Source organism: Hyla sarda, chromosome 2, assembly GCF_029499605.1.
Source record: "Hyla sarda isolate aHylSar1 chromosome 2, aHylSar1.hap1, whole genome shotgun sequence".
Classification (NCBI taxonomy): domain Eukaryota; kingdom Metazoa; phylum Chordata; class Amphibia; order Anura; family Hylidae; genus Hyla; species Hyla sarda.
In genome coordinates, this window is record NC_079190.1 from 200,559,714 (window position 1) to 200,584,150 (window position 24,437).

At 39.1% G+C, this 24,437-nt stretch overlaps 1 protein-coding gene across 7 annotated transcripts in view; it reads right to left on the bottom strand.

Moving 5' to 3' along the window:
* DMD (dystrophin) overlaps positions 1-24,437 on the bottom strand; it is a 2,642,350-nt gene that overhangs the window by 99,101 nt on the left and 2,518,812 nt on the right. For all 7 annotated transcript variants that reach the window (XM_056556147.1, XM_056556148.1, XM_056556149.1 and 4 more), the window contains 2 exons: positions 3,981-4,182; positions 3,115-3,200 (listed from right to left, as the gene is read on the bottom strand). In XM_056556147.1, coding sequence (XP_056412122.1) covers positions 3,115-3,200; positions 3,981-4,182 — 288 coding nt within the window. The remainder of the gene's footprint in view (positions 1-3,114; positions 3,201-3,980; positions 4,183-24,437) is intronic.

Genomic DNA, 24,437 nt, shown 5'->3' on the forward strand with positions numbered 1-24,437 from the left:
TTTCAGTTTGGCATTTTTTTTTAAATCCTTTTGGCGCTTTTTCACTCTTTTTTGGTGTTTTCCAGCTCCTTGGCGGTTTTGCAAAACCGCAGCATGTTGAGCCTATGGCGTTTTTCTCCCATAGAAGTTTATGGGAGGGAAAAAACACCTGAAAAAACGCCCCAAAAAACGCCATATGGGTTTTAACTTTGGCGTTTTTTCAGGCGGTTTTTATTCTCTTTTGGACTTTAGTGATCCAAAAAAGTGATGGAGATACCTTTTTTAATAACATTTCATAGGGGACCATTAAAAAAAAATGACAATAAAAAAGATAAAGTAGTGATGGAAAAAATTGTAATTAACAAAATTTTTTTATTAATTTTTAAACCGGGATCAATTTATGTGGGCGGGCAGGGCACTAAAAATATAGCTACAATAATAAAAATGTAGTGTGTGTGTTTTTCTTTTTTTTTTCTTTATTTCTTAGGTGATACTACTACTTCCAGCATGGAACACACTGTTCCATGATGGGAGTAGTAGTTCCTGTACTAATTGACAGATCACCCGGGTTCCGTTGCGATTCTCCTGTATAATGTATAGATGCGGCTGGCCGCTCTTATATGGTCCCCTGCACTACCGTATATATACCTATTCATATTTCCCGCAGAGAGCTGTGATTGGTCAGATGGTTCCAGCCAATCACAACTCTCTGTGGGAAATATAAATGGTTGTATATGTACATCAGTGCAGGGGACCATAGAAGAGTGGCCGCCCGCATCCATACATTATACAGGAGGATCACAGCGGGTGTCAGGAGTGACATTCGCTGTGATCTTTCCTTAACTGCAGGTACTACTCCCAACATGGAGCACACTCTGCTCCATGCCGGGAGCTGTAGTACCTGCATTAATAGACAGATCGCAACAAGTGTCAGAAGTCACACTCGCTGCAGTCTGTCCATTAATGCAGGTACTACAGCTCCCAACATGGAGCAGAGCATGCTCCATGATGGGAGTAGTAGTACCTGCAGTTAAGGACAGATCACAGCGGGTATCACTCCTGACATCCGCTGTGATCGTCCTATCTATTGCAAAGATGTGGAGCGGCTTTCTCCTGCGCTCCACATCTCTGCTCTGTACTCTGGCCAGTGATGTGACTAGAACATCACTCATTCATATTTCCTGGGGAGAGCTGGGATTGGCTCGGTGAAACACACATACACACTTTATTAAAAATGAATTAAAAGTTCATTATAAAAAATCTAAATTTCCTTAAATAATTTTTTTTCCCATCTCTACTGCATCCTTTTTTTTTTTTTCTTTTGGTACCAAACACATTTTGAAAAAAAACACCAAAAGGGGCCAAAAATGCAAATTCAACTCAAATGCAAAAACGCCAGAAAAACCGTCTGACGCAGGAAATTGCACTGGCTTTTTGTCTGGCGTTTCTTTCAGTGAAAATAACGCTGGAAAAAAAAACAAGTGGAATCCTAGCCTTATAAAATCCATTGTAAATTATCTTCTTTTGTGCACCATGGGTGTTCCCCAGCCACTTGGTGCACCATTCTGCCTGCAAATGCCGTCTGATACACTCCCTTTCATAAGCATGTATGTTTTCACCTCAGCACGTCTCCGATATGCACTGCATTCACGTCAATATATTGGGGAAGTGGGGCATGCATGACGTAGACATAGCACGTACAGTTGACGTGCTGAGGAGTGGAACATTTTGTGAAGGGGAGAGTATAACAGGACCGATGCACTGTTTACTGAGAAAAAAGATCTTTAGTCTTAATTCAGACAACCCATAATCTAGAGTGACCAACTAATAAATGTATTAATCAAAATACAAACCGCATGGCATACGGAAACATTTACAGTTAAAAGCCTGAATCTTTTTTTTATTATTATTTTCAGGTAAAAGAAAAGTAGAATTGTATGTGTTGATGGGAATGTCTTAATTCATAGCTGCTCAGAGCAAGGCAGAACTAGCCCTGTGTAAGACATTTTTCCCTTTCCTTTAAATGACGAGCCTGTTTAATAAATAAGCAAGCCACAAGCATGACACAGACAAATTATTGTGCTTCTCTGTGCTGCCATTTTATCACCCTCTGGAGGCTGTTTCCAGCTCCCTCCATTAACACCATGTTGTTTTGGCGCTTTCTGTCCTTAAGCCTCAGCATGTTTTTCAAGTTCAGCTCTTTTGATTTACCGATTTGTTTACAACTTGGAATTTGTCTGAGCATAAATGAATGTGGAAAAATGATATTGAAACATACAGATTACACTTGTAATTATTAACAATATTTTCAGCATCTCTGGAACCTTTCCCAGACTCTACAGAACAATCTTTGGAGTCATAGAAACTTATTTTCAGATACCTTCTGCATCAAGTAATACAGCCACGTACTGCCCAAAAAGCTGATATATGGCATGTGTATGGACACCTTTAGGTCACATCAGGGAAGTCCATAAGCTGAAACCACTCACCAGTTTCAAGACCTAAGGGGCTACAGCACTTACAGAGCACCTGAAATTACTGTGTACACTGGGCAATAAGACGTGTAGTCTATATAGAACTTAAATTACAATGGATCTCTGTTTAGAATGCATTCTACATATGATATTCACATTTAAAGTTACCATTATGCAAAATTACTGCCTCAAGCCATCAACATTAAGTTATTTGGCATAAGGCTGGGTGTACACATTAGATGAATGTTGGTAGATCCAGATAACTGACTTTAATGGTGTCTATAAACAGCTTATTCCTATGCCCTATAACAATAAAAATGTATCTTTGGCCAAACATAAGCCTAGATCTCAACTTCCTGGGCAACTCTTAGAACGACTATAAGGGTTTAAGTTATGGGACATATAGCAACTGATGTCCATAAATTGGCCCAATACAATGAAGTGTTCATATGGTGGATCCAGATATTAGACCTCTCTTAGGTGTTTCAGATGCCTTATAGCTCAAAAAATGGGGGATATTTAAAGAAAATATAACAACTGATGTCCATTTATTTGCCCAATATGTTGGTTTTTTAGATATGCTTTGAGATTTTCCAAATGATCTATGGTATCAAGAATAAAAAAATAAAAAAAAATTCAACTGGCTTGAAACAATACTTACATCTGTATTTGTCTTCCAAATGTGCTTTACATAGGGATATAATACCAGTTTTAAAAGACAACACACGGATTCTTCCAGTCCGACCCCTAAGAGTAAGTGAAAGATATGTAAATAGTAAAAAATCCATTTATGTAATAAATGTTTATATAGCTTTTTATAAACTTTTTTCTTCTATGCAAAAGATCTTGAATGCTTTGGAGAAATATTCAGTATTTTTGTCAAAGTTGAGAAATCAATCTCCCTTGCTACCTAGATTTGAGTACTCATTTTCATATCCCTATAACAAAAACTGTTCTGTTCCTTGATATTAAATACAAAAATTATAACAAAAATAATAAGTCTATAGTTTGAATATGATTTTTAGAATTTCATTCAGATCAGAGTAAATCCTTATCCATACACAAAAGCCACTAATACTGAAAATAAGACCTGTTACTTTCTTCAAAATTATTTCATTTGTAAATCTTCTAATTCACTCACTACAAATGGAATTTAAGAACTTGCCACATAGATCATATCTTAAGACATGGACTGAGCGTTAGAAAATGCCTGGCTACAGACTTCTCCTATCCATGGATTCAGAATATAATTTTTTTTTATTTATATACTTCATTAGCTATATAATATTGAGAGGACTGTAAAATATGGTATAACTAGTATTCGGTTTAAATGTGACTCTGGGCACATGCAAAGCTTTATCAGCTAGTATATTACAGAAGTAGAGGCCAAAGCGATGATCTTATGCTAACGTTTAGCCTTATGAGCTGTGAACTCTAACTTGCTGCTTCCAGCCAGCTGCCCCGCTTTTATTATTTGAGCTTATCTACACATATATCTTGTGTATTGGAATCAGCACCATCACCCACGTGTCATAAACATTCAAGAGCCAATTCAGGCACATATCCACGCAGAGGGGCACGTTCACCAGGTTGTTGTGCTCTTGCTCCAGTCGATCATAAATTGTGGTTAAGCAATTAATAATCTGTAAAATATCCATAATCTGGTCGTTCTGCTTGAGGTTGTGCTGGTCCAAAGCATCACAGGCAGCAGACAAGCCCAGTAAATCCACTGTAAAGACAAAGAAACACAATATTAGGATATTGCAAATCTGTGATATGAAACAAATAAAAAAGTACAGATATACACACATTCAAGTATGCATGGGGTCCCCAGTGGTTTAAAGGTATATACAGAGGAGTCAGAGAGCAGTAATTGGTAATTTAATGTGCTCAGTCCCATAGGACCCCAAACATACTGCTAATAATTGTGCGGAACGTGTCTAATTTCTAAGAGGTCAATGCCTGGTGCAGGTTGTGTTGACACTTCCCGAAAAGGCAACTACCTAACATCAGATTAATGAAAACAATACCTTTTCTCTATAACATAAAATCGCCGGGAATAGTAAAGAAGAAATGTGCTGCGGGAGCATATGCTGTAATGTATGATGAATATATACAGCCTGCAGGCACATCAAGACTATATTTAGTCATATATCTCACACACACACACACACACACACACACACACACACACACATATATATATCTTATTAGCAATAAATTTGGTCTTGTCCACTTATTCACTTATTTAGTCCTTTAGCAGGAATAGAAAGGAGTACAATAAAAACAATAGAAGAACACAGAAAATCTTACTAAAACATATTTCAGTGATAAAATCTATATTATAGCAAATATACAGAAAAGTGTTAGAATAGGAATGTTATAATGCTGAACAAAAAAAAGAAATCATGGGTAATATCTTACAAGTTAATGACCCAAAACAAAGGCACAATAAAATGGACACTGTCAGAATAAAAAGCTTTTTAAAAATTGAACATCTTGGCTTAAAAATATTTTTTTATTTTCATAACAAAATCATGGCTTTAAAGAGGTGCTCCATTGGAAAACATTTTTTCTAAATCAACTGGTGTTGAAAGTGAAAGAGATAAGTAAATTACTTTGATTAAAAAATCTTAATCCTTCCAGTAGTAATCAGCTGCTGTTATTATCCACAGGATGTTCTTTTCTTTTTGAATTTCCTTTCTACCTGACCACAGTAGCTGATAAGTACTGGAAGGATTAAGATTTTTTAATAGAAGTAATTTACAAGTCTGTTTAACTTTCTGGCACCACTGGAAAAAAATTCTTACAGTGGAGTACCCCTTTAAAAAAAAAAATATATATATATATATATACCACAAGCGCAGCATCAACATTGACCAGATGAAGCAAAGTCAAGGAAGTGAGGGCGGGACTAGACCTCCTCTGTGCTCACCCCTGTCCTGTCTATCAGACTTCTGAAAACAAATCTATTCTTCTTATCAGTTTTTGTTTTCTAATTAAAACTATTTTCATTATTACGGTCTACAGCAGCTACATGGACTATATCAAACAACAGTCTGGAGCATGACTTCTAGCTATGCTCTGTGACCCGTACAGAGGTCTTGTGCAGGAAGGGGGGAGAGGGGAGCTGTATATGATTGGATCCTGTGTTATCTATATACTGGTGTCATCTTTCATTACCGGTTCCTTTGACTTCTTGTACACTGTATCTGCTGGTGAATCTAGCTTACCCACCTCAAAGCAACTAAGAGTTCTATTTGCATCAGTGCACACATCACTCTAGAGGATACAATATTGACTTTAAGTCAGTGATATTGTGTAGACAGTTTTCTATAGATGGCTTGCATATACAAATTTCAAAAAAATTACAAAAAAAATAAAAATAAAAATAAAGAGTACAAAATGACCATTTTATGTAATTGAAGTATATCAAAACTGTGAGAACCTTTTTCTAAACAATGGCAGCACAAAATAAAAGTTATCCAATGTTTGCCTGGTAAACTTATGTGCCTTTCAAGCGTCCGGAAGGAACTTAATGCACAAATATGAATTATCTGACTAACTGAGGAACTGGCAACACACAGGTAAGATTAGGAATAGAGCAGAATGTTAATGGAATAAATTGTATGACCCAGAGTATACACTCCAGTGGCCTTTGAGCTAAACACATCTTTCTGCCATGGGAGGAAAAAAAACAACCTCAAGGTGGCACAAGTATAAAGCTATACTTACTCCAATATTTGACTTTAAAGTCAATAAATGCCAATTCTAGCATATAGAGTTAAATATGTATACACAGATCTATAGAAAAACCTATACATTGATAAAACATTAACTGATCACAACTCACTCTTTAAATTTTGTCCAGTGGAATTTTTTTTGTTTTGTTAGTACTGTCCCCAGACTGCCTAATTAAATAAAAACTTTAACTCACCTTTCTCCACTTCTTTTTATGCTCCGGTATCAGGGCGCCCGTCTCCAGCCGGTCTTCACTGACAGGCTCTTTTCACACTACCGCTACTGGTTGCTCGTTTGTAGCGGGTCCGTTGGAAGATAGCAAAAGAAAAATGAGTGCTTGCTACATCTTTCTCCCGCTATCTTTCAGCGGAATAACGGCCGCAATAATGGACATCAGAGAATCCCATTCAAGTGAATGGGATCCTCTGTGCCTGTTATGCCTCCTCCCGTTGGGCTCCATCAAAAAACAAACAAAACAAAAAAACGGCCATTTGTGGCTGAGCCCAGCAGCAGTGTGAAAGTAGCCACAGTCCGCCTTTGGGAGCTAGCCAGAGCAGCAGACGTGACATCACAGCTCTGCTCAGCCAACCACTGGCCGCAGCAGTGTCCCTCCTCCACCAATGATTAGCATCCAGCACTGTCAGTTTCTCTGGGTGTAGACATTAAGCTCGGCAGCTCTGGGAAAAGCAGAGTCACCAGCCACTGACAGAGCACCCAAAGCAATAGCAAAATACCAAAGGCTATGGGACAGTACTAAAATAACATCTTTAAAGGCTATGTACACTATTATTATATATATTTTTTTTTTTTTAAGTGTCCCTATACATGTAAAATGAAAAATAAATCACATATTACCTATGTAGCTGGTTTAGCTACAAAAAGGCTGGAGGCAGAGTGGCCCAAACTTGCCACTATAAAAGAGTATTTGGCATTTCCCCCCCCTCTCTCTTGCTACAGCCAAGAGAAGTGGTGGGTAAAAGGGAAGACTCCTCTGCAGTGCTAAGCTTCTATTATTGTCATTTATTGCCTCAGATGAGTATATTCAAGTGTAGAACAATGTGGAAATTGTACAAATGAGGGACATATAAACGATGTCCTGTAAGGCATTGTGATGTGGTGTATATTCTCTTGTGCAAAGTACATTATAGGTGTAAAAATATGTACTGTAAAAAATGCGCACAAGAGAGCATTAAAATAACAAAAAGCTATAAAAAAAAAACAATACAGCAGTCATTATTAGTCTGCTATATTTGGCAATCCCATAGATTCAAAACGGAACGGGACTGTGTATGCTTGTCCACCACTCACTTCAAATTGGAAACAAGGAACCCCACGTTATAGAGATTTGTGGAGCTCCCAGAGGTTGAACTGACATAAATTTAGTGGTTATTGCCTATTCTGTGAACAGGTGGTAACTTGTTACAACCAGAATACCCCTTTATCTGCACTAAATTCTACTACTATATTCAATCTTCACTGAATTATGCGCTGGAGACTGGCACGGTCGACTTTATTTGCATACTCATTGGCGCTGGTCTCCATGTTCTAGCGCTGGTCACGTGAGCGCATTCTCCGACTGATCAGCAGTAGGACGTGGAGACCAGCGCCAATGAATATGCAAATACAGCAGATGGGGCCTGCCTCCAGGGCACAATTCAGTAAAGATAGAAGAGGATCTTTGGTGGGACATTACTCCGGACCTAAGGTACGTATGTTAGTAAGCAACCCCTTAACGGACTCCTGTTCACCCACATAGGAATGGGGTCTAGGCATGCTCAGTGAACTTTTCATTCCACAGGGACGGGAGGCTGAACAGTGAGCAACTGCTATGGTGTATCTGTGTTATCTATATCCTGTGTCACCTTTTACTGTACTCCTGTATAATAAGAAGGACGATGATCTGTACAGAACAGGAAGTCTCAGCTTAGTGTAAGGTCTAGTGGCCAGAATGGTAGATTTCAGGATTTTTAAATATAAACAGTAAAATCAGAAAAAAAAAAAAAAGAAAAAAGAAATAAAAATCAGCACATTCCCCTGAAGCATTGCCTGTTGCCACCTGAAATCAATAACCTGTTCATGTAATCCATGGATCTTCTTGGAGGACCTAACTATACAGTTTGAAATGGTTTAATTGCTTTTTTTTGTAGCTTACTATAAATACAGGTCGGTAAGTCGGTCAATATAAAATTTCCTGTATCGCTGCTTTTACGAACCCAATATTAATATTCCATAGTTCTAAATGCATTCATTAACATATGATTAACCTAACCTTAATTATCCCCAAGACATAAATACCTAAGCAAGTTATCACTCTGGCATCTTGGCCTTGAGGTTATTATGCACAGATATTATTTTAATGAGAAATTAATTTCAAAAGGTCTTTCATTTATTACAACCTCCAAGAATGGATAGATTCACTAGTAAATCCCAGAGCCTCTTTGCTGTACGTTATTATTTGGTATAGAAAAGTCAGCATGTTCTTGCTTCCACCTCTAACATCTCAGTCAACCATCATCTTCTGCAAAAATGTATTATGTATAAAAAAGGTGTAATATTTAATGGATCACTAAACATAAAGTACAAACTGATCCAGTACATATACCCATAAGGAAACATCGGAGGCTGCATAAGTAAAAAGTCCAAAAACAAGACATAACAGAAAGTGTTCCTGTTAGCAGGAACCCTTGTTATATTTTATTTGCTTTGGACACAGTACATTATGCACTGTATACACAACAGAAAAAGGGGTCCCTAAGGAACCCTGTTCTCTCCTGAAGACAGCAATGTTTCTTAAGCAGCAGCTGCTGCTACCACCGCAGAAAGATAAAAGGGAAATGGCTGCCCAGGATAGAACGTAACTGTAATAGGCGCTTCATCAACTACTTGACTGGAAACTGGAAGACTGATCCTAGGTAATGTAGATGTCAAGCGGTTACACTTAATCCCTGGTAACAGTTTTTTGCAGTCTGAACTATAACTTACTTAGGAGACATAATATTTGCACAATGTAGGACACCTGTAGAAAAAAAGGCTTTAATGAAGGAAGTGTAGCGTTAACAGCGGACACCAGCTTGTACCCTTTTTATAAGCATTGCTCTGACAGTCTTTACAGGGTGTCCAACAGTTTTTGACTTGTCATAATGGTTTAACATGTCAAACATGACATTTTCATTGCCAACCAAATGTCTGCCCACCTACACCATGTCAGACCACATGTACAGCAAAAAGTTTTAGATGCAACATCTGAATGACTATTTAGTAACAATATTACTTTTAGCTTTAATACAGGCAATTTAGAGTTTTACAGTAAATTTTGCTTAACTTTTACAAAAACTGTTAAGATTTTAATTATAACATAGACCACTGTAAATATATTTTTCACAAGTACTATATTTCATGCAATACTCTCCATGCCATGGTTCCATAAGGCTATATACTATATACCTCCCCCCCCCCCCCCAGAAAAAAATAATAATAATAATAATTCTGCTCCTCAAGGTCCAATTTTTAAGGAGCATGTTTAAGGGTCTAGTCACATGTACAGTATTCTGCGCAGGTTTGATGTGCAGGATTTCAAGCTGTGTTCAGCCATTAAGTTTGCATTAAAATCTGCAGCAGAAGATCCTGCGCATCAAGTCTGCACAGAATACTGTATATGGGAATAGACCATGAAGTACAGAGTATTCCCAGTTCATAAAGTGATGCCATATCACTAGTATATGGCGAATGAGGAGCAAACCTTTCTGGAAAATGCCTAAAACACACAGAAAAATGTAGTACATGTCGTGTAAACCTTTTTTTGGTGCAACCTGCTCCAGGTTTTCATTAGCTACCCAATTGTTTAAATACTTTTTTGAAAGCCAGTCTGAATAATTCCTTTGTTTATATAGCACCAACAAAAATTCTGCAGCACTGTACAGCTAAATTCCAAATTCACCAAATTAGAGTGAGAGGGGAGACCAGAGCACTCAGAGGAAACTCATACCTAGGACCCCAAAGCTGCAGGGTAACCATGCAAACCACTGAACTACCATGATTCCTGAATAGCAAAATTCTGAAAAAGCATAGCAAATGACAACTCAAATTAAAGACCCTCATATATACATTTCACTGCAGCCTCTCCACAGGCCACCACAGAAATCCTTAAGCGCTAGGACCGCACGCACCTGCGCTGTCCCCATTGATGGCAATGCAGTCAGTGTGTAATTCTGCTGAAAGAAGGAACATGTTTTGGCGCTGAATTTCCCCAGTGTGAATATAATAAATTTGTCTGTCGCACATCTTCCTGTTTCAACGGTATTAACTATTCTCCTCCCAGGGGCTCCACTTCTACCTTGTGCTCAACTCAGAACTATATCTTCTGAAACGAGTGAAGGGGGGGCAGATACCATATTGTGATCACTACATGTGGGTAAAACCACGCCTGCATGCAAGATCCAATAGGTACTGATTTAGAACGCATGTGGGATTGGTTTTGTTTGCCCACAATGATAGCAATATGGTACCTACCGCTTCTTATTTAAGAAGGAATACTTCTGAGATTAGCACAGGGTGGGAGTGGAGTGTTGGGAAGCAAGAAAGGCAACACCTTTTCTGCTCCCCTGACAGAAAAGGTGTTTCATTGTTCTGGTTAAATAGAGAGATTAATGGTGTAGTCACGAGCAGCAGATTAGATACAGAAATGTAAACAGAAAAATCAGATCCATTCTTTTAAATGGGTTTTTATTGGCAGCAAGCACTTGAATTGGACACCTCAATATATCTTAAATCTCCCTCTGATCTTAAAATGATCCTCTGCATTTGTCTAATATCAGCTATATAATATATGCTAGGGCTGAAACAACTAATCAATAATAGTTATAATCGATGATGAAAACCCTTGTCAACAATTTTTTTCAGTAATTAGTTGGTCAGTCAATTAACTAACCATGACATTTATTATTGCCATGGGACCATTAAGGGTGTGCGTTAAAAATAACTATACATTTTTTTTTTAAATATCAATAAACCCCTCTTATAATACATTTTTCAATTCTTCCCAATTTTTTAATAAAAAGTCAAAAAACAAACATAATTTGGTATCTTTTGTGTGGGGAATTGTCTGAATAAAACAAACTTTATAGATTCTGAATGGTAAATGACATACATGGAAAAAATTATAAATACCAAGAATCAAAATTGTGTTTTTTTTTTTTTTTCTCAAGTCATTTCACATCCCAGAAAAAAAGATAGAATAGAAATGTATTAAAAAGTCCAATCTATGTCAAACTGGTACCAATAAAAACTACAGATCATACCATGAAAAGGTCAAATTAATTTAGAGTTTTGCAACATCTGGAGGGCTACAGTTTGGACACTACTATACAGTGGTCTCCAAACTGTTCTCCTCCAGTTGTTGCATAACTACAACTCCCAACATGTCCTTCGGCTGTCTGGGCATGCTGGGAGTTGAAGTTTTGCAACAACTGGAGGCACGCTGGTTGGGAAACACAGAGTTAAGTAACAAACCCTCAGTGTTTTGCAACCAGTGTGACTCCAGCTGTTGAAGAACTACATCCCCCAGCATGCACAGCCAGCCAGTTTTGGTAGTTTTGCAACAGCTGGAGGTTTGCCCCCCCCCCCCCCTCCCCAGAGATTTACAGAGAGTTTCACACTGCAAGTTTGAGATGCAGCAAATTTTCTGCTGCAGCTCAAACTCCCAGCAGAAAGCACCCCACAAATAAAAAATAAAAAAAATGTCTCGTACGACACTGTTTCCAAAACAGAGCCTCCAGCTGTTGCAAAACAACTCCCAGTATTGCTGGACAGCCACTGACTGTCCAGGAATGTTGAGAGTTTTGCAACAGCTGGAGGCACCCTGTTTGGGAAACATTGACGTAGGGTAATTTTGGTATCGGAGTCAAGTCTAACTCTTGCATTTGCGTCCATCCCATGCAAATCCCTAATTTAGGCCTCAAATGCAAATGGCGGTCTCTCACTTCGGAGACCTGTCGAATTTCCAGGCAACAGTTTAGGGCCACATATAAGGTATTTCCGTACTCAGGAGAAATTGTCTAACAAATTTTGGGGGGCATTTTCTCCTTTTACCCCTTATGAAAAGGTAAAGTTGGGGTCTACTCCAGCATGTTATTGAAAAAAAAAAAAAAATTTTACACTAACATGCTGGTGTTGCCCCATACTTTTCATTTTCACAAGAGGTAAAAGGAAAAAAAGACCTTAAAAATTTGTAACGCAATTTCTTCTGAATACAGAAATACCCCATATGTGGGGCGTAAAATGCTCTGCGGGTGAACAACAAGGCCCAGGAGTGAGAATGCCCTGTACATTTGAAGTGATTTCCACACGTGATCCCTCATGGAACTTAACAAGGGGTATAGTGAGCCTTAACACCACACAGATGTTTGACGACTTTTTGTTAAAGTTGGACGTGAAAATGAAAATCTTATTTTTTCACTAAAATGCTGGTGTTATCCTAAATTTTTCATTTTTACAAGGGTAATAGGAAAAAAGCCCCCCAAAATGTATAACACCATTTCTTCTGAGTAAGAACATACCCCATATGTGGATGTAAAGTGCTCTGCGGGCGAACTACAATGCTCAGAACAGATGGAGCGCCATTGAGCTTTTGGAGAGAGAATGTGTCTGGAATTGAAGACCATGTGCATTTACAAAGCCCCCATGGTGCCAGAAAAGTCTCTTCTGAGCATTGTAGCTCGCCCACAGAGCTCTTTACATCCACATATGGGGTATTTCCATACTCATCATACACCAGCATTTTAGTTTAAAAAAAATCAAATTTTTCATTTTCACATCCAACTTTAGCGGAAATTTGTCAAACACCTGTGAGGTGTAAAGGCTAACTGTATCCCTTGTTACGTGCCTTGAGGGGTGTTTTCCAAATAGTGTTGGATTTTTAAAAAAAATTCAAAAACATGTTAGTGTAAAAAAAATATGAGATTTTGAGTTTTCTCCTTCACTTTGCTGCTATTCCTGTGAAACACAGGTTAACAAGCAAACAGTTTGTATTGAAGTCAGCTCACTCCCTCCTTCTGAGCACACCTGTGCCGCGGACCCGCCGGCATCGCCCCGGCTTCACGGATACGATCCAGGTAGAAAACAATGTCTGGCACCAGGGGTTCAGATATAAAACTTAATGCGTTTATTAATGACAAGACATACAGTCGCAGTGGTCACTGACGCATTTCGTGCTGTGCAGCGCTTTGTCAAAGCGCTGCACAGCGTGAAATGCGTCAGAGTGACTACTGCGACTATGTCTTGTCATTAATAAACGCATTAAGTTTTATATCTGAACCCCTGGTGCCGGACATTGTTTTCTACACGGGTTAACAAGGGTTAAAAAACTTTCTGAATGTCATTTTGAATACTTTAAGGGATGCAGCTTTCATAATGGGATCATTTATGGTGTATTTCTAATATTAAGGCCCCTTAAATCCACTTCAAAACTGAACTTGTCCCTGAAAAATTCAGATTTTGAAAATGTTGTAAAAATATGAAAATTGATGCTGAACTTTGAAGCCCTCTGATGTCTTCCAAAAGTAAAACATTGTCAGCTTTATAGATAACTTTAAACTTAAAGTAGACATATTGTATATGCAAATCAATATATAATTTATTTGGTATGTCTATTTTCCTTACGAGCAGAGTGTTTCAAAGTTAGAAAAATGCTAACTTAAAATTTTTCATGAAACTTTTGAATTTTTCACCAAGAAATGATGCAAGTATCGACGGAAATTTACCACTATATTAAAGTAGAATATGTCACGAAAAAACTATTTCGGAATCGAATAATAAGTAAAAGCATCCAAGAGTTATTAATGCTTAAATTGACAGTGGTCAGATGTGCAAAAAATGCTCCCGTCCTTAAGGTGAAAATGGGCTTGGTCCTTAAGGGGTTAAGGGAGTGTGTGATATATGTGTATATATTTTAATATCAATAAACCCCTCTTATAATAAACTTTTGAATCATCCCATTTTCCCCAATTATGCCTGAGCCCTTTTTCACCTTAAGGACTCAGCCCTTTTTTGCAATTCTGACCACCGTCACTTTATGCATTAATAACTCTGGGATACTTTTACAGTTTATTCTGATTCCAAGATTGTTTTTTCGTGACATATTCTACTTTAACATAGCGGAAAATTTTCGTCGTTACTTGCATCCTTTCTTGGTGAAAAATCCCCAAATTTCATGAAAATGTAGCATTTTCTAACTTTGAATTCTGCTTTTAAGGAAAATGGATATTCCAAATAAATATATATTGATTCACATATACAATATGTCTACTTTATGTTTGCACCATAAAGTTGCCATGTTTTTACTTCGGGAAGACATTAGAAGGCTTCAAAGTTTAGCATCAATTTTCCAATTTTTCACGAAAATGTAAAAATCTGAATTTTTCAGGGACCATTTCAGTTTGAAGGGGATTTGAGGGTCTTTGTCTTGTTAGAAATACCCCATAAATGACCCCCATTATAAAAACTGCACCCCTCAAAGTATTCAAAATGACATTCAGAAAGTTTGATAACCCTTTAGGTATTTCACAGGAATAGCAGTGTGCCTCCAGCTGTTGAAAAACTACAACTCCCAGCATGTACTGATCGCCGAAGGGCATGCTGGGAGATGTAGTTATACAACAGCTGGAGGTACGCAACTACAACTTCCAGCATGGAGAGACAGACGTTTGCTGTTCGTGCATGCTGGGAGTTGTAGTTTTGCAAGATTTAGATGGCCACGGGTAACAAACGACCACACAGTGATCTACAAACTGTGGCCCTCCAGATGTTGCAAAACTACAAATTCCAGCATGCCTAGACAGCAAACAGCTGTTCGGGGGAACCAAACTTTAACCCCCCCCCCCCATCCCCGATCTGCTATTGGTTGGTCGCTTCTGACCGACCAATAGCAGGGATAGGAGGGGTGACACCCCTGCCAATTGACTCTTTTCCCTTCAGGGAGATCGTGGGTGTCTTGGGCAGCCCCGATCCTCCTTATTTTCCAGGTCACCGGAGATTCGTATGACCCGGAATCGGCACAGATCGCTGGTCTGAATTTACAGTAAGCCCTCCGTCCTTAATAGGTTAAATAAAAAGTTAAAAAACAAACAAACAATCTGGTATCACTTTATAGATTCTGCATGGTAAATTGCATACATAGAAAAATAAATACCAAGCACAACATTTTATTTTTATTTTTTGTCACTTCACATCCCAGAAAAAAAGATGCATTAAAAATGCATTAAAAAGTCTAATCTATGTCAAACTGGTACCAATAAAAACTACAGATAATGCTGCAAAAAGGGTAAATTAATATTCGATCAGAAAAACATTTGGACATATAAATAGATTATGAAAAAATTTGAAGCCTTAATATACAGTCATGGCCGTAAAGGTTGGCACTAGGGATCGACCGATTATCGTTTTGGCTGATATCGGCCGATAATCGCGATTTTGGACATTATCGGTACTGGCAATTGCCTTGCCGGTATGCCGATAATGCCCCCCCCCCCCCCCCCCCCCCCGCGTCGCACCACAACGATTTTTTTTCCCCAAAGGGTGTGCAACCAAATATTAAGTTAAGGGTGCCAATTTTGTCCAGCCCATTTTGGGAGTTTGGTGACATTATGTCCAATTTGTTTTTTCCCCTCCCTTTTTTGGTTTAGTTCCAATACACACAAAGGGAATAAACATGTGTATAGCAAAACATGTGTTACTGCAATCCTTTTCTGTGAGAAATTCTTCATTTTCTAGAAATATTTCAGGGGTGCCAACATTTATGGCCATGACTGTTCGTTCATTACAGTATTTGCCATTTTAGGGTATTTTCTATTCATCTTCACTTTTACCTATTGTTGATACATCTTATTATGCTCCATGTAAGGGTTAAAGGGGTACTCCAGTGGAATTTTTTTTTTTTTTAATTAAATCAACAGGTGCCAGAAAGTTAAACAGATTTGTAAATGACTTCTATTAAAAAATCTTAACCTTTCCAGTACATATCAGAAGCTGTATACTACAGAGGAAGTTCTTTTCTTTTTGAATTTCTTTTCTGTCTGACCACCGCACCCAGTCTCTGCTGAGATGTCTGTCTATGTCAGGAACTGTCCAGAGCAGGAGAGGTTTGCTATTGAGATTTGCTCCTGCTCTGGACAGTTCCTGATACAGACAGAGGTGTCAACAGGGAGCACTGTGTCAGACAGAAAGGAACAACTCAACTTCCTCTGTAGTATACAGCAGCTGATAAGTACTGGAAGAAATAAGATTTTGAAATAGAAGTAATTGACAAATCTGTTTAACTTTCTGGCATCAGTTGATTAAAAAATATATATATTTTTTTTTTTTCACTGGAGTACCCTTTTAAGAAATGTAAACATAGGATTAATTCACTCACAAAAATGGTTACTCCTTGGAAAATATTTATCACCCATCTAGGTAGGTGATCAATGTATGATCTCTGGGGGTTCGCAAATCATACATGAGTGCTTTTGGTCAGATGCTAAATAGAAAGCCATAGATACTGAAGAGAGAGGCAGGGCATATGCATGACCACTTCTACAATAAAAATCCTCCTCATTGTCAGGTTCCTTAACACAAACATTCCAAAATATTCTAATATATAAGTAACATGGGCTTCTTTTTTACACTTACCTGTTAAAGTAGCATAAATAGCAAGTAACGGAATGACATTTCTCCATATCCACATCTCACGTGTGATTTTTCACTATACTGGGGTGTTAGAATAACACCTTATAGCTGGGAAATGTAATCTTTTTCTTTAACAAAAAGAATCCACCCTGATATTTTACTTGGAGTTTAATATCTTCAAGAAGATCCACTAAATTCTTTACACCATCAGAAATAACAGCCCCATTAAATCACGCAATTCATGCATGTAATCATAAATGTTTTGTATACAACAGAGAGACATGGCTGGTAAGCAGATGATATTCTCCTTCCTAGAGAGTGCAAAACCATTAGCGATACAGATAACCTGCACATTAGTCACAGTCATTAGTTTCTGCCACAGCAATCAAGCACAGCACTATTTTAATATTTCTTGTATTCAGATGGAAACTTGAGACTCACTACATCTAAATCAATAAGGCACACACTTAACACAGTAATTAAGACGCCACTAAAACCTCCAATCCTATTATCCAGCTACATTTAAGGAGAACGGGGCGGATAAAAAAAGCTGTGCACATTAATTAGAAAAGGCATTATATTCAGTTATGTAATGACACATATCAAACCAAGACATTCCCTCCTGCAGGTCAGCACCTCGAGCCGCTACTAAGAGACGATAATGCAACCAACAGCATAATAAGGAGAGCGTAATGTTATACACACGTCTTCTGAGAAAAGTCACAACTAGCAGCAGAAAGAAAGAAGAAGTTCAGACCTATATACATGAGGTTTAGGCTTTGTTCACACCTGCATCAGAGACTCAGATTAAAGGGGTTATCCAGGAAAAAACTTTTTTTTTATATAACAACTGGCTCCAGAAAGTTAAACAGATATGTAAATTACTTCTATTAAAAAATCTTAATCCTTTCAGTACTTATGAGCTTCTGAAGTTAAGGTTGTTCTTTTCTGTCTAAGTGCTCTCTGATGACATGTGTCTTGGGAACCGCCCAGTTTAGAAGCAAATCCCCATAGCAAACCTCTTCTAAACTGGGCGTTTCCCGAGACAGGTGTCATCAGAGAGCACTTAGACAGGAAAGAACAACCTTAACTTCAAGAAGCTCATAAGTACTGAAAGGATTAAGATTTTTTAATAGAAGTCATTTACAAATCTGTTTAATTTTCTGGAGCCAGTTGATATATAAAAAAAAGTTTTTTCCTGGAATACCCCTTTAAAGCCTCTTTTGCATATTCTATCAAATCTTAACTAACTGTGCAACAGGCAGCTTGATTTTTAAGTCAAAACAATAGACACCAGGGCAGAACCCAGATGAACAAAATGGTATGCCAATGATGAGTGTAAAAAGATGCTGGTTATAAACACTAAGCTTGCTAGGGGAAAACATCCACCGGAGATATAAGTATATTTATAAACAAGTACAGTGACCCCCCGACCTGTGATGGCCCCGACATACGATCATTTCAACATGCGATGGCCTCTCAGAGGCAGCATCAACATACGATGCTTTTGTATGTCGGGGCCATCGCATAAACGGCTATCCGGCAGCGCTGACTGCTTCAGCTGTCACCAGATAGCCGTTTAGGGTGCCCCCTGTGCTCCGGTGATGATCACTCACATGTCCTCGGGGCTCCGGAGTGTTCTCTTTGGGAACCTCTGCATCGTCGGCGCTCTCCATTGTCGTCGTCACGTCGCTGAGCATGCCATCCCGTCATCCAATAGGAGCGGCGTGTGTAGCGACGTGATGGCGGTGACAGAGAGCGAGGATGCCGGGGAAGCAGAGGCCTTGCCAGAGCATCGGGGACACCCCGTGGGACGCGGCGACAGCGATGGAGGGCGACATCTAGGGCAGCGGTGACAGGTCCGGAGCGGCGGGGACAGGAGAGTATAACCTCCAATACCAGTGGTCTTCAACCTGCAGACCTCCAGAAGTTGCAAAACTACAACTCCCAGCATGCCCGGACAGCCGTTGGCTGTCCGGGCATGCTGGGTGTTGTAGTTTTGCAACATCTGGAGGTCCGCAGGTTGTAGACCACTGTCCTATACTTTACATTGCACGGATCCCTCAACATACGATGGTTTCAACATACGATGGTCCATTTGGAACGGATTACCATCGTATGTTGAGGGACCACTGTACTTTAGGGATACAATGTTGTGCTAAGAATACTCCAACATGGACCCAACAAAAAAATTCCCAATAGACAAGTGGCAATAAAATTAAACACATTTTTTTCACCCACTGTAACGTGATTATGGTCATCAACAGTTATCAGTGTTCTTTAAAAAATAACTTCTTAAACAGCAGGAGCACAGGGCAAGATATTAACCCTTAGATTCCTTCCTATGAATGACAGAATATATGAACGCACTTTATATAACTGAGAAGAGTATCTGTAGTATACACATCTGATTCCAGAGCCACTGGTCTCAACAACAAAACCCTCTCCTGCTCTCTTGACCTCCATGTTTTTTGGCATCGTCAGGGGTAACAGTCCAGAGACCTGCATAAAAAAGGACATAAAAATCCCTATTCGGATATGTGGATGGGCCCCTGGTTCAGTTTAGCTTTCTGGTTCTAGTTTAGAGATGCATACAAAGCCTCCTGTCATCATAACCCTTTCCCTGAAGTACCAGTAATCTGCAGGGATTTTTTTTAAAGGCAAACACATTGTAAGCTTGTATACAAATGTACACAAATGTTGCCAGTTTTTTAATGCTTTTATCATTTTAAAAGAAAAAAAAAGTGGCACTTATCAGGCGGGGCATAGAATCCACAGTCTGACAGATTTACTTAAATTTATGCCAGAAATTAATGTTATCTATAGCTGAAATCTATTCTGGCTCATTGGTTAGTTGATGTAGATTTTAGTCCAAAGGTGCACAGCAAGCCAAAAATCTGCCAAATGTATTTAGAAGTGTGCATCTTAGGGCCGGAGTACCCCTTTAAGGCTAAGACATCTTTTCCCCTATCCAAAGGATAGCTGCTGGGGACCCCTGTGATCTCACATGCAGCACCCACCTCTGGGAGCGGAGTTGCGATATCACGATACTCCGGCCCTGTAGTCGTGACCTGGCAGACTCTGAGGCATGCAAGATCACAGGGGTCACAGCGGCGAGACCCCTGTGATCAGACATCTTCCCTATCCTTAAGATAGGGGATAAGATGTCTTAGGGCCGGAGTACTCCCTTTAAAGTAGTATTGGTATAATCCCTATATAAAACTCAAACCCTTTATAAGTAATGGAAGGTAGTGCTGGGCAGTATACCGGCTCCTGTACAGCAATACTGGTTGGGCCCCTCCCCCCTCGAATTAATGAATTATCAGCCGCAGTGCGCTGTCCCCATGTCGGGCAACTAATCATATGTTCTCTGCTTCTCTTTCTCTTCTCTGTTCTCTGCTTCTCTTCCTCCCCCCCCCCCAGTTTATCAGCCCAGCGCTGCGCTGTACTGTACTATGCTGTGCCCGGGTTTCAGAAACAAACTTTATCTCACCTTCCCACAGTCCCTCCACTGCTCTTGCTGCTTCCTGGTGATGGAAACGTCATCGAGCCGTCAGCATATCACCGCCCACAGAGATGTCCCGCCTCGGCCGGTGATAGGCTGAGCGCACCGTCATGTAAGAAGCCGGACGGCTCCTTACATAACAGTGCGCTCAGCCTATCACCGGCCGAGGCGGGACATCGCTGTGGCCGGTGATAGGCTGACGGCTCTGTGACGTTCCCATCCCCAGGAAGCAGCATGGGGCTCGCATTGCTGGACTGTGAGGCTAGTAACGGGGGAACGTAGGAAGGTGAGTTAAAGTTTATATTGTTTATTTTTGCAGCCTGGTCACAGGATAGAACAGTACAGCGAGGCTATTAATTATCGGGGGGGAGAAGCAGCGCTTGCATATGAGTAGTCGCCATAATTTACAAAAGCACTGTGATACACATTTTTGGTCAGACCGCCCAGCTCTAATGGGAGGTAGGAAACAAAACAAAAAACACAAAACAAGATTTCTAATCTAGACATTAGTTGCCTTGAAGAACACAGATGAGATTCTTGTGAGCTTCTTTAATTGGACACCAAAAATATGGCTTCCCAAAACAGTTATGAATCAAAGGTTTCAAGCTCATTATAAAAGTAAAAAGAAAAAAAGCTAATTTGTGAGACTGCAAGGCATTGTCTCTTAATTTGCTGACAAATAAAACCTTTACCATGCTGAGATTCGTGCCTTGTCCAACATCAGCAAATCAAGGAAAGGCCTGTTTATCAGCAACATTCCCCATGGGTCGCACACAAACACTTCAGTCTAATACCAATTTATTAAGCAGATTGGAATTGCTGTGATGTCTTCAGAACACCTTTAACTCTAGGCTTTTTGGCTAAATGCTTGCCTCCTCTGGGAATCAGGATCAATGGTAATTAAGTGAACCCCTCAAGCTTTTGGGTGGCAGTTCAATTATCCGCATGACTGCTGACAAACTTTTCACACTAATAGATAGCAACGTCCTGCAAACACTTAGAACACTTTATTCTAAGCCATCTGTCTTGCCGTGCTTAAAGATCCAAGACATAAAGGACGTGACTGCCACAAAATGGTTAAACATACAAACGAACAAGCTTCTACAGTAGAAATTGAGCTTCAGTTGATGGACATCTTACATGTACCCTAACAAACTAACAAGGCAGGAATTTGTGAGGAAGATGTGGGACAAGTGACGGAAGTCCTTCATCAATGGCATGTTTTTCAATCCAAGCAACAGAAAAAAAAAGGTTTTAGAACCAGACACGAAAAGGACTGATATAGTTCTCTATAAAGTATGAAGAGGCAAGACAAAAACCAATTCTGGGGCCAGAATTAAACTCACAGTCTCAGTAGAGGAGGTCACCAATATTGTAATGGATTTTGCTCTTTTTGATAAATTAGACCACAAAAAGTTAATTGGAAGTTAAGGTCCACATTTAAAGTGTGATTGCAGTCATGCCACATCTTCATAGCCCCAGACTTGACCAGGACTACAGCAATCAGGATACGGATTTTCCTGAAGTCCCATGAAAGTCCATGGGACTTCAGACACGTCCAAATTCTGATCGTTGTGGTCTATGTTTTAAATGGATCTGTCAGGTCTCCTATGCAACCTTGAAAAGCTTAGCTATATAGATTAATGAGTTTGGACACAGAAAGAGCTGACAACCAGTGTGTGTGCGCATATATATATATATATATATATATATATATATATATATATATTATACACACACACACTCAGAACTTCAGAGTCTCAGCCACATATACAGGAAAGTACTGAATCAAACAATAGAGATGCAGGTACCTGACAGTGGTATCTCAAGAATATTATTTATCCCGATCCATATGCCAGGAAATATGTTTCACCATAAGGTTATGCTTCCACTTGGCAGTCGTTTTGGAATACTGCCACTACACTTTTTGAGCCAAAGCAAGCAGTGGATCCATGGGGAAGGAGACGTACAAGTCCTTCCTTTATATTTCCCATTCCTAATGAATCCACTCCTGGCTTTGGCTCAAAAACTGCATTGGTAGTTATAAAAAAAAAAAATACTAACAAGTGGAAATGCAGCTGAACAGCAGCAAATCTCCAGATGCAAATAGAGCCATTTTGAATCTGGCCTGTGCAACATTTGTGAGACTTTTGTGAGACATTTCACATAAAGTCGCACATGATAAATCAGTGACCACTGCACATAGTGCCCAAAATAAGAACACGTCATGGTAATAAAATGTAAACGTTCTGAGTGAAATATCACACGGGGCCGGCCTGCGACTTTTCATGCAACAAATTTAGAAGAAAAAATCAGTCTAAATGATTTGATAACTTCCCCTTTTGAAGCAGCAAAATTGCCACTGCACAGCTGAAAAAGCTTCCAATAAAACTAATGTATTTTGATCATTGACTTCTATTAAACTCGAACGGGAAACAGCTGGTAATTCCCATTAAGTAAAATTGTAACATTGTAATTTTATAGTTATAAAATTACCGTGAGTGCAAAGTCCTTTTTTTGTCTGTTTTAGTCTCAAAAAGCATTCATTTTGGGGAAAGGTTTTACATACCTTTTTCAGCTGATTTGCAAATTGCAAAAATAAATAAAAGATGGATATTTTTTTTTTTTACAAAACCTGTAAAAACTGTTGAAAATAAGAACCCAAAAAAGATTGCACATAGCCTAAATGTCAAAAACATCCAATAGCATGCACCCCGTGCATGCACCTATAGCGCTACCTATTATTTGCCTAACTGGGATACCAGTACTTATTACTTATACATTTTATCCATATAGAAGAAAAAAAGTGAGTATGGCACAGCCACATACCTTAATTCTGTAGCAGGGAGATGTAGTGTGAATCGGGTCAACACCTGAACGCTATTTGTAGTAACCCAATGTCTTTGCTCTATCCTCAGAAAATCGACTGAAGAAATCCAATAAGAGGAGAACTGAGGAGGCACTGGAACTGCAGTTACTTGAAGTTTATTCCATCAGGTCATGGAAACAACTGAGGCAGACAGGCCGTTTCTCACTCACATGCGCTTAATCATGGCCCGAGCGAGAAACGGCCCGTCGGCCTCAGTTGTATCCATGACCTGATGGAATAAACTTCAAGTAACTGCAGTTCCAGTGCCTCCTCAGTTTTCCTCTTATTATTGGACTTATACATTGTATGCTTATTTTATTTTTATTTTCTATTTTATGTACATCTACTACCAGTCTTATCATGGCAAGTCTGGTGTAGGGGCCCTACAAAAGGACACCACAATAAATATCACTATTGTTATATTAATAAATTGTTTTAATTTAATCTAACTCACTGGATCTACATTATTCTATAATTATATATATATATATATATATATATATATATATATATATACACACATACACACACACACACACGGTATATATATATTTTAAACACCTACAGGGGTGTGGAAATTTTTTAAATTAACTACTTGTCCAAGGGACTAGAGCAGAACACAATCTACTTGTCCCTCAAGAAAATCCACTTGTCCTGGTAGATGAAATAATTTCAACCAAAATAGTATGATTTCCCCCCCCCCCCCCCCCACTAGACCACCAGGGATGGATATAAGATCCCTTTAGACACTGCTGTCAACTTTAACAGCGGTGATCTAATGGTTTAATAGCGGCCACGGTGATCGCAGCATGCCAGGCTATTAGCGGCGGGAGAGCTGTAGCTAGCTCCTTTTACGCCCGAGGCAAGCGCAGAAAATTGCGCCCCCCCATCTGACCCCTATAACTCCAATTTTTCCATATACAGGGATGAGGGTAATCTTGAGTGACATGATCTGTAGTTTTTATCAGAACTTTTATTTGGAAAGGGGCTTATTCACATATATACGCACTTCTTAAAATATTTTAATCACTATTTTTCAGTCTTCATAGGGACTTATATATGGAGACTTTTGATTGGAAACCACTGAACAACGCTGTGTTGGGGGGGGGGGGGGTGTTCTGCTTCTTCAGTTTATATGGTGCATTTTATTTACGCTAATTATGTGTCAGAAAATGCTGGAAGCTGCATTTAGTTAACTACATAATATTGT